The 11,437-nt window shown below is 47.4% G+C and overlaps 1 protein-coding gene across 1 annotated transcript; it reads right to left on the bottom strand.

The window, feature by feature from the left end:
* Window positions 1-10,599: 10,599 nt before the first annotated feature.
* On the bottom strand, window positions 10,600-11,202 carry LOC127349246 (alpha-amylase/trypsin inhibitor CMa-like). The gene has a single exon (XM_051375006.1). It carries the CDS (start codon window positions 11,177-11,179, stop codon window positions 10,733-10,735), a length of 447 nt encoding a protein of 148 aa, XP_051230966.1. The 5' UTR covers window positions 11,180-11,202; the 3' UTR covers window positions 10,600-10,732.
* Between the last annotated feature and the right edge of the window lie 235 nt (window positions 11,203-11,437).

Raw genomic sequence — 11,437 nt, 5'->3', positions numbered from 1 at the left:
GCATTGTCATGCTCTCTTTATTTGTCAATTGCCCAACTGTAATTTGTTCACCCAACATGCTGTTCGTCTTATGGGAGAGACACCTCTAGTGAACTGTGGACCCCGGTCCAATTCTCTTTACTGAAATACAATCTACTGCAATACTTGTTCTACTGTTTTCTGCAAACAATCATCTTCCACACAATACGGTTAACTCTTTGTTACAGCAAGCCGGTGAGATTGACAACCTCACTGTTTCGTTGGGGCAAAGTACTTTGGTTGTGTTGTGCAGGTTCCACGTTGGCGCCGGAATCCCTGGTGTTGCGCCGCACTACATCTCGCCGCCATCAACCTTCAACGTGCTTCTTGGCTCCTCCTGGTTCGATAAACCTTGGTTTCTTTCTGAGGGAAAACTTGCTGCTGTGCGCATCATACCTTCCTCTTGGGGTTGCCCAACGAACGTGTGAAATACACGCCATCATTGCTCATGCTTCTCTCACTAGGGATCTTGACCACCTTGAAAAGGCTAACAAGCTTGTCAAGGATGAGCTCAAGAAACTTGGAGAGAACCATGACCTACTCCAAGAAACCTACAAAAAGGCTCTTGGATCAATGAAGGATCCCATTGATGTTGAAAAGCTTGCTTGTTCTTCCACTTCCTTTACTAGTGAGCATGCTAAACTTGTTGAGGAACATGTTCGTTTACAAGAGGAACTCTCTTTGCATGTTGAGACCAATGCATATCTTGAATCCTTGGTGACCAAATATGGTCTTGACTATCATCCTAATGAATCTTCTTGTGAGCAAGCATCTATTCTTGAGGAAAATGTTAGGTTAACAAAGGAGCTTGCAAAGTTCACCACCGCCAAGAACAAGATGGGATTGGATGACCTCTTGAGTAAGCAAAGGTCAAACAATCAAAAGTTTGGACTTGGATATGTTCCCAAGTCTCACAAGAAGAACAACTACAAGAAGGAGAAACCCGCTCAAGATAAGAACAAGAAGGTCACTAATAATGGCAAAGCCTCAAAGGGCAAAGCCACTAGAGGTGACCGCACGGGGCCAAACAATCACTATGCATTATTTGTTGATTATTATGGTGATGTCTATGCTAACTATGTTGGCCCTCCTAATGGCTATGCTTATAGAGAGTACTCAATTTGGGTACCAAAAGATATTGTTGCCATTGCAAAGGAACCTATTAATCGATGGGTTCCTAAATCCTCTACTTGATTTTGTAGGGGTATTCCTCCGGTGGTCCAAAATGGGTGTTTGATAGTGGATGCACCAATCATATGACCGGAGGAAGAGGTGCGCTTGATCAATTCATTGAAGATATCAACAAGAAGTCAAGCATCACCTTTGGTGACAACTCAAAGGGAAATGTACTTGGGTATGGCAAGGTAGCAATCTCTAAGGACTTGTGCCTTGAGACGGCTATGCTTGTTGAATCCCTTGGCTATACCTTACTTTCTATATACCATCTAGCCGATGCCGGTTACAATTCATATTTCACTAATTATTGTGTGAAAGTCTTTAGGAGTGACAATCTCAAATTGGTCCTTGTTGGATATGTGGAGAACAACCTTTACGTGGTTGACCTCTCGAAAGAGAGCCCCTCTCCCTCCACATGTCTAATGGCGGCCAAGCATGACAAAGGTTGGTTGTGGCATCGCCGCCTTGGTCATGTTAACATGAGAAATCTTAAACAACTCCTAAAGGGTGAGCACATTGTGGGACTAACCGGCATTTCTTTTGAGAAAGATCGTGTTTGTAGTGCATGTGTAGCCGGAAAGCAACTCAAGAAGAAGCATCCTATCAAGAGTATTGTTACCACATCTAGGCCTTTGGAGCTCCTTCATTTGGATCTCTTTGGGCCATCACATTATGATACTCTTGGTGGGAGCAAGTATGGACTTGTCATTGTTGATGATTACTCAAGATACTCTTGGGTCTTTCTCCTTAAGTCTAAGGATGAGACCCATAGAGAGTTCATCACCTTCGCCAAGAAAGCTCAACGTATGTATGAATCCGAGATCAAGGCAATTAGGACCGACAATGGCACCGAGTTCAAGAACTACACTATGCAAGAGTTTGTTGATGATGAGGGCATCAAGCATGAGTTTTCGGCGCCATACACCCCTCAACAAAATGGTGTTGTTGAAAGGAAGAACCGGACTATCATTGAGATGGCAAGAACCATGTTGAGTGAATTCAACTCACCCCACAACTTTTGGGGAGAAGCCATCTCTACGGCCGTCCACTACTCCAACCGGCTCTTCCTCCGTTCCCTCCACAACAAAACTCCATACGAGCTACTTACCGGTAACAAGCCTAATGTCGTGTACATTCGTGTTTTTGGATGCAAATGTCTTGTTAAGAACAACAAAGGAAAGCTCGGTAAATTTGAAACTAGAACCATAGAGGGTATATTTGTTGGATATGCGGAGAACTCTCACGCCTATAGATACTACAACCGGTCCACCGGGACTATTGAAGTATCTTGTGACGTGGTGTTCTTGGAGGATAATGGCTCCCAAGTGGAGCAAGTTGTTCCATGTGTTGCAAGTAATAATGATGATCCATCTAGTGCCATCAAGCATATGGGCATTGGACACATCCGGCCCATGGAAGTTCATAATGATGATCAAGATGATGGAGTAGATGTATCAAGAACGGCTCAAGTGGAGCCTAGCTCAACTCAAGCCGAACCATCAAGTGGAACTCAAGAACCATCCTCTACTCAAGATGAGTCACGTTCCGAAGAACAAGAAGAAGATCCTCAATCCACGGAGCAAGACCATGATGATGATCAAGAAACATCCTCAACTCATGATCAAGCTCAAGTGATCCCTCATGCTCAAGCACTAGCAAGAGATGAATTCATTGATCATGAAAGAACCATTCGGAAGATCAAGGCCGCTACAAGGGCAAGTGACATGAAAGTGGATCAAGTCCTTGGTAGCATCCCAAGAGGAGTGGTAACTCGTAGACACCATGCATTACTTATCACTTATTGTCAACATAATGCTTTTGTGTCTAGTTTTGAACCACTTAAGGTACATGAAGCCTTGGTCGATCCGGATTGAGTAATTGCCATGCAAGAAGAATTGGAGTGTTTCACTCGTAATGAAGTATGGTCTCTAGTTGAGAGACCCAAGGATCATCGCATCAATGTCATTGGGACCAAATGGGTATTCAAGAACAAGCAAGATGAGAATGGCATTGTCATATGAAACAAAGCAAGGTTAGTGGCGCAAGGGTTTGCCCAAATAGAAGGTATGGATTTTGAGGATACCATTGCGTCGGTAGCCCGTCTTGAAGCTTTTCGTCTTTTGCTTGCATTTGCATCTTTCCACAATTTCAAATTATATCAAATGGATGTGAAAAGTGCATTTTTGAATGGTCCCCTAAACGAAACCGCATATGTGGCTCAACCCCCGGGTTTCGAAGACCCATGTCGACCCAACCACGTGTATTTACTCCATAAGGCACTCTACGGTCTCAAGCAAGCTCCACGTGCTTGGTATGAGTTCCTTAGGGATTTCTTACTACATGATGGGTTTTGCATGGGTACGGTCGATTCCACCCTTTTCACCAAGCGGGTTAAAGGGGGTGGCCTATTTATATGTCAAATATATGTTGATGATATTATCTTTGGTGGAACTAACCCCAATCATAACAAAGCTTTTGAGTTATTGATGACTAGGAAATTTGAGATGTCCATGATGGGAGAGTTGAAGTTCTTTCTAGGCTTCCAAGTGAGGCAACTTGCAAAAGGCACCTTCATCTCTCAAGAAAAGTATGTGAGGGACATGCTCAAGAAATTCAACATGACCAATGCAAGCCTATTGAAGACACCCATGCCCGTAAAGGGACAACTTGGCTCATGTGACGGTGAGAAGGATGTGGACATAAAGGTATACCGCTCCATGATAGGATCCTTGCTCTACCTTTGTGCCTCTAGGCCGGATATCATGCTAAGTGTAGGGATGTGTGCTCGTTTTCAATCCGCTCCCAAGGAGAGCCATTTAATGGCGGTCAAATGGATTCTAAGATACCTTGTTCTCACTCCTACTCTCGGGCTATGGTATCCAAAGGGGTCAACCTTTGAACTCATTGGCTATTCGGATTCCGATTGGGCCGGTGATAAGGTTGACCGGAAGTCTACCTCCGGGGCTTGCCAATTTATTGGCCGGTCATTGATGAGTTGGTCATCCAAGAAACAAAACTCGCCCTATCCACCGCCGAAGCCGAATACATATCCGCGGCATCTTGTTGCACTCAATTGTTATGGATGAAGCAAACCTTGAAAGACTATGGTGTGTCTCTTGGTACGGTGTCTCTTCTTTTTGAAAATGAAAGTGCAATAAAGATCGCCAACAACCCAGTTCAACATTGTCGCACCAAACATATTGACATTCGCCATCACTTCCTACGTGATCATGTTGCCAATAAGGATATTGATCTCACTCATGTGGGAACAACCTACCAATTGGCGGATATTTTCACTAAGCCTTTGGATGAAGCCCGCTTTGTTAACTTGAGAGGAGAACTTGGTATTCTTGATCCTAAAAACTTGGATTCATTAACTTCTCGCACTATATTCTTGCATTTATCTTGCTATCTAGCTTAGAGGCATAGCACATATGGGGATAGTCATTCTACCATGTCTTGGTATGATGCATACCTATGTGTGCAACATAAATAGACCCAATGTCATTATATGGACCCAAGCACGTCTCTTCGAGGTCTCATGACATTTGCGCTTTCACATAGGGGGAGTAATCCCCCGCCCCTCATTGAGCCTTCATTACAACTTGATTTGATTATATAAGGCCAAATGATCTTATTGCAAAAATAATTTCCAAATGACTTATGATTCTTGATATACATTTCGAATCATGCCCATTGTTGCTATTTACGTCTTGTTTGGATTTTCTCTCCAATGGGTATGCATAGAGAACTTTGTGTTTCCAACCCCATGTCTATGCTCATCTCATCATCATCTATCTATCTATATGTACATGTCATCATGTGAGCATTCACACACATTTACACAAAGCATAGGGGCAAAACGAGGCAAAACGAGACAAAACTGGGCTGGCCAGTCTCTGGCCCGGTTGGACCGGCCTCTGGGCCGGATCAGCCGGCGCCAGGTCCGGTCGACCGGGCGCCCGACCGGCCGTGCAGCCTGATATGAGTTGGGAGGGGATACCCCTTGGGGTCATCTTCCTCATTATCCCCCAACTCCCAAACCTCCATGGCCGCCGCCTTCATCACCTCCACCACGATCTAGGCCCTTCCCACCACAAGAATCCCCCCAAACTCCACCAAACCATAGATCGGGCTCCTTGGGACATCTCCACCAAAGGATTTGGTCCCTCTCAAGCTAGTTTGGGAATTTTTGGAGTTCTTGTTGTTCAAGCCCTATCTAGTGTTCCTCTTGCTCTCTTGATCGAGGAGGATCATGTCTTCGGGTAATGTACTCTCCCTTCCTCCCTAATTTCTAGTCCTCTTCACACATTGTAATTTCTTGACAAGATTTGAGGAAATTTTAGGGTTAGGGTTAGGGTTTGTAAGTCCTCATGCCTTTAGAGTGTCTCACAACACAAAGCACATACTCCATTCTATTGCTATAGTCTATATTCAAGTTTCTGAGTTTTTGCATGAATTTGTGGTAGAAAATCTGGGCAACTTCTCACAAGTCGACAGATCCGGTCACCAGCCCGGTCAACCGGCCTCTCAACCGGCCGGCCCGGCGTGCCGCCCGGTCTGACCGGATTGGCAACCTGCTCGTCCGGTCTGCCGCCCGGTTTGGACCGTCCTGTGCACCGGATCGCCCAGTTTTCGCACAATCTCATCAATACACTTGGATATATGCTATGCTTTTTGGCTTCCCTCTTATTGATGACATGTACACTTACCCCACTGCTATCCTCGCTCTATTCTCTCATTCACAGGTAGTTGGAGTGGTGAACCACGTGGCACTATTGCCAAGAGAGGACGGACTGCTGAGAATCCACCCCGCCGGTCTAGTGGTCGCGTACCCCCTGCAGCTCATCAAACTACTGACACTGGCAGCTCGGAGAGGAGAAGAACCAAGTCAGTTGGTGGTAAGAAAAAGGATAAGCATGCCGCCCAAGAAGATGATGAAATAGTGCCAGAGTTCAATCTTGCGGATGCACACCGTGGTGATTGGCGGGAAGTAAGGACCGTGAATCCATATCGCTATGAGCACCGGACTTACACTGGTGGGGACAAGTTCTTCTGGACCAAGACACAAGCAGCCCTATGGCATGGTTTCTATGATACTCAAGAGTGTATGAAGAATGGGGCTGTTGTGATGCCCAAGGCCATCAATCCTGAAGAGCTTGTCTTGCATGAAGCCACAAAGTACCGCTTTGTGGTTGAAACCTTGAAGGGTATGGGACTATATGACCTTGTGTGCCTCAAGCCCGATGATACACAAGAAGATCCCACCTATTGTCCTCTCCTAGTCCGTCAGTTCCATTGCACCGTCTTCTTCCATGATGATGCGGACCGCACCATGACTTGGATGACTGGCAGGGAGAAGTACTCCTGCACCTACACACAGTTCTGTGCGGCCATGGGGTTTGGTGGTGACTGTGCTCAAGGGTACAAAATTCACACTCGACCTAAGATGGCTAGAGGTGACATCTCATTTTGCTATTCCACTAACCCCACAGCTGGGCCTCCCACCATCTTCGGAATGTACTACTCATATCTTGTCCTTGCCAAGCTATTCCGTGAAAGCCTCATCAGCAAGTCAGGAGATACTAGTGAAGTCAGGAACTATCACCTGAATCTGATGTACTACTGCCACCCTGCCAGGCTAAGGAAGATTGATGGGTGTGATCTTATTCACTGTGAACTGAAGCGTGCAGTTATGGACCACATGACTCCAAACTATGGTCAGTATGTTCAGCGGCTCATCAACTACATTGTTCCTGCTCCTCTCAACATTCTTGATGAAAAGGTCATCATGGAACCATTTAGGTTCCCTACTCCGGACGGTCGCCCGGAAGTACCTTCCATGATGCCCACCACTGAGCGCCGTTCCAAGGAACAGCATGATCCTGCAGCAAGCTCCAGTTACACTCGGCGCCCTCAGCGTGGTGCCGCTCGCTTCTTCTCCAGCATGTGGCAAATGTGCAAGAACACCAATGATGTTGCACATCAGAGTCTTTCCTTGAACCAGGAGACACGGAGGAGACAGAGTGAGTTCATGGCTGCACGGAATGCTCCTGTTCCTCCTTCTGGCCCTGAGATGGAGCCTGTGGTTGCACCAGCTTGGTAGATGCCTCCCATTACCGATGAGATGCTTCAGAACTTCGACCTATCCATGTATGCTCATGGTGGCCCTCCTCCTTGGACTGCTCGTGCTCCTACTCCTTCTGATGATGATGGTGATGAGGATGACGGTGGTGCGGCTGCGCACGATGATGGCGAGAGCTCCTACTCCATCGGGCATCAGATCTTTTGATGGGTGCGATAGCATCTCTCCTCTTTTCTTCGCCTTTTTGGTGTTCCGATGCCAAAGGGGGAGAAGAGAGTAGAGTCTAGGACCACGGGGTTCTTGGATTGTCACAAGCCATGGGAGTTGCTTTATTTGGATCTTATATGGCTTGTGCTTATTTGCTTTTATTTTCGTGCTACTTCGAATAATTTGTGTATGGACGTGTATGGACGACTATGTTTGCTTAAATCACTCTATTAGGATAATCATGCTTTATATTTATATATCTTGATATACTTGTCCATACCATGTTTGTTTCCTAAAGATATTGGGGGAGCTTCTCATATTCCACAAATGGTGCACTTTGCATTCAAACGCAAATTCTCCAAGTGCACACATTATGGGGGGGCTGTCGTAATATCTTATGTGGAATCAAGGTTTAGAGCTTATCATAATATCTATATGTGACTCTAGCTCGGTTTGTCATCGTATACCAAAAAGGGGGGGATTGTAAGGGTATTTTACCCTTATCCATTATTTTGGTAACAATGACACCGTGCTAGAGTATTTGACCTAATACGTTTACAAGGATTATCTCAGGTATTAGGCAAAGAGGCATAAATGGTGTATCAAAGGAACAAGAAGGCTAAAGGAGACCCCCCACTTCAACAACAATCGAAAAGGGGTCTACAGCAGAAATCCGGTCTGCAGCCCGGTTGGACCGGCCTCCAGACCGGCTAGTCCGGCGTGCGGTCCGGTCGACCGGGCGCCAACCGGGCTTCAAATCAGCGCATAATCGATCCGGTCATCGGCCCGGTCTGCCGGCCCCCTGACCGGCGGGTCCGGCGTATGGCCCAGTCGACCGGGCGCCAACCGGGCGCCAACCGGAGGAGCTCCTGGACGAAGAAAAGTGGGATCCGGTCTACCATCCGGTCACAACCGGCAGGTCCGGTCACTAGTCCAGTCTGACCGGCCTCCAGACCGGACAGTCCGGTCAGGGGTCCGGTTGACCGGGTTTGTCGAGAGAAAAACTGAGGTGGCAAGTGACCAACGGCCATATTTCGAATAAAACTATAAATAGGCCTTCTCCTACCTCAGAACAGTTAGGCACTACACTATAAACTGTTCTTGGGCTCTCTCTCTCTCTTACTCCATTGCTAGAAACACCAAAAGCCTCCGATCTCCCTCCTCCTCCACCCAAACTCAAATCCCTCCGGGGAATCACTAGAGGAGGACCTGATCTACTGTTCTACCAAGCCAAATCTCATTCCCCTTTGTATTCATCGAGAATCTTGCTTCCTAGGGTTCCTTGGAAACCCTAGGTGGGCAAGAGGAGTCCGGAAGCATCCGGGCTGTGGATTTGCTCCGGGCAAGATTGTGAAGGTTTGGAGGCTACCTCAAAGTCTACCACAAGTGAGTGAGCTATTCCTTCGTGGGATAGGCTCTGGAGAATAGGGTGAGCCTTCGTGGCGTGGGGAATCCTTCATGGGACCTCCACCCCTCCAAACGTGACGTACCTTCTTGCAAAGGAAGGGAACACGGGAATACATCCTCGTCTCCGCGTGCTATCGGTTATCTCTAACCGAACTCCTTACTTGTGATTTAACTGCCTGAGAGAGCCTTCGTGCTCGAGTTAGTTGTATCCTCATATAGGTTGCTTCACCTAGTTTGCATTAGGCTCACCTTTATATTCCGCAAAGCCTAATATTGCAAAGAAAGAATTAAAATCTGTAGAAACCTATTCACCCCCCTCTAGGTTTACCATCTCTATACTTTCACGAACGTTGGCTGTTCAAGGACGATGTGCACCACTTCTCTCCTTCGCTCTCTCGTCTATCCAAATGTCGAATCCCAGGACCGCGCCCCGACCAGCATGCCACCCCATCCTACATCTGCTCACTACCAGAGGGATCCCCTCCGCGCCGGCCGTTCCTCTCCCTTGTGTTCGTCTCCCCTCGCGCCGCACGTACCGTTCCGCCTCCACGCCGACGGCGTCCCCCTCACACCAACTTCTTCCCCAGGTTTTCGGTGGCGGAATGACATGGCCGCCCTCAGGAACACCACACGATGCCGCTCCTCCATGAGTGCTACTCTCTTTTCTGCTATTTTGCCTGCGGACGACTGCGACGATAATTTTGGGATTTAGGCCAGCGACTGCGCGCGCGGGCATTAAATGTAGAGACGAGCGCATTTAAAGATAAGATTAGTTACCAGGCGAACATGGTGGGATGGATATGGGTGCAGATGTGCGGTGGCATTGTTCTGCAAATAGTAGGAAGTGTGGTATCACGAAGATGTGTGATATAGCATGTTTCACCTTAATAGTAAAGGCAAGATGAGATCCTGATCTTGGCGGGGATCACGATGTCCACGTGTCTTTATATTTTATCTTGTTAAAGGCATGACCGTCGTAGCCAGCGTTTACCCACTCAAGATGCTTCAGAAGAAACCCCGGATCTGGGTATGCCGGATCTTCTGATGGTGGCGCTTTTGGCGTCGCTCTACCTTTTGTGGGCATCGTTACCTTTTTGGAGCAACTGTTGGAGGGTGGTGGCAAGTGGAGTGGTGTGCATCTACCACATCGACAGTTGCGAGTCTTGGCGGCATGATGCAACGGGGCCTCGGTGACAGATGCGGTGTGATGGACTCGCGTAGGTTAGGCGTGTTTTTCTAGCGCCATGGCAGCGTCGACAACAAGCCTATCAAGGACTATACAGATCTCTGACTTGATGAAGATGAACCAGCGGGTTAATGGTAGTGATATGGTTTCTAAAGTGAGTGCATTTAGCGCTCGCTGTGGGTCTGCTAGACAAGATGTGCGCTCATGTTTCTCCATAGGGCGAGTCAGTCATGCCCTCGGTAATTAGCTGATGGGTTTTTGTTTGTGTTTTTAGGACATAAGATTCGTCAGGTTTGTTGGTGTTTAGTGGTTGCTTTGTGCTTTGTGATACATGCTCTTGAAAAATCTTTGTTCAACAAAATCCGAATAAAAGCCGTACGCGTTGGATTGATGCAGATGATGTGGCTTTCTCTTTTTGAAAAAAAAAAACGGCATATGTACGTGAATGTCCACACATCTAAAGACGGTAATAATAAGACTATAAGACCACCACAAAACATACGAATAAAGGATGATTGAGTTGGAATTTAATTAAGAACCATAAAATGATTCTCTTTATTCTGAAATCATAGCATATAGTACCACACATGCTGAGCAGAGCGCACATATGCATATATGCATGTCACACACATCCATGGATGCATCATGCATGCTTATTCACGAGCAATAGGTTCGTCCATTTCGAAGCAGAATGGAGTGTTGTATTCTGTCACCAAGTTGCACTGCGCCGGCGTGGGGAGCATTCTGGCGAAGTCCCTCTGCGGTTCCGTGGGGCATCCGGGCCGGGCAAGGAGGCTGCTGTGTGGATGAGATAATGTTCCTCCCATCAAGTAGCGCACCGCCTCGCACCGGCAGTGCTGCCGAATCTGTGAGAACTCCTGGCAACACTGCTGCCTCAACGTTTCGACGGGGACGGGCGGCGCTCCGAGGATACCGGCGCCACAGGTTTGGTGCGCCACGTACTCACGGCAGCCCTCGAGCGGACTGTCCGGCAGACCAAACCCGGCGTAGCAGTAATCGCCGGTGGCGGCGGCAGCGGCAAAGACGGAGACCAGGAGGGCGGCCAAGAGGAGAGGGCTGCAGTTTGACTTGGGCGCCATTTTATTCAAGCTAGGTCTGATTCCTTGGTGGGTTGATGGTTGAAGCTAGACACACCACAACTGCTTGCCTATATACCCAGAAGCCAGAGGGTGGAGCCAGAACTAGCTGGGAGCCATTACCAACTAATGTATTATGCTACACGACGATTATGATGAACTGGAGTCTAATTAGTACTCCGTAGTTAATTTGTTGGAACAGAATTTGTAGCAAGCACAAGATTGCCTTTGCGTGAAATCAGCGAGGGGTCTCTAAGCCTC

Source organism: Lolium perenne, chromosome 4 (assembly GCF_019359855.2).
Source record: "Lolium perenne isolate Kyuss_39 chromosome 4, Kyuss_2.0, whole genome shotgun sequence".
Taxonomy (NCBI): Eukaryota; Viridiplantae; Streptophyta; class Magnoliopsida; order Poales; family Poaceae; genus Lolium; species Lolium perenne.
The sequence above is the reverse complement of the archived record's forward strand: the minus strand, read 5'-3'. Positions and strand labels throughout refer to the sequence as shown.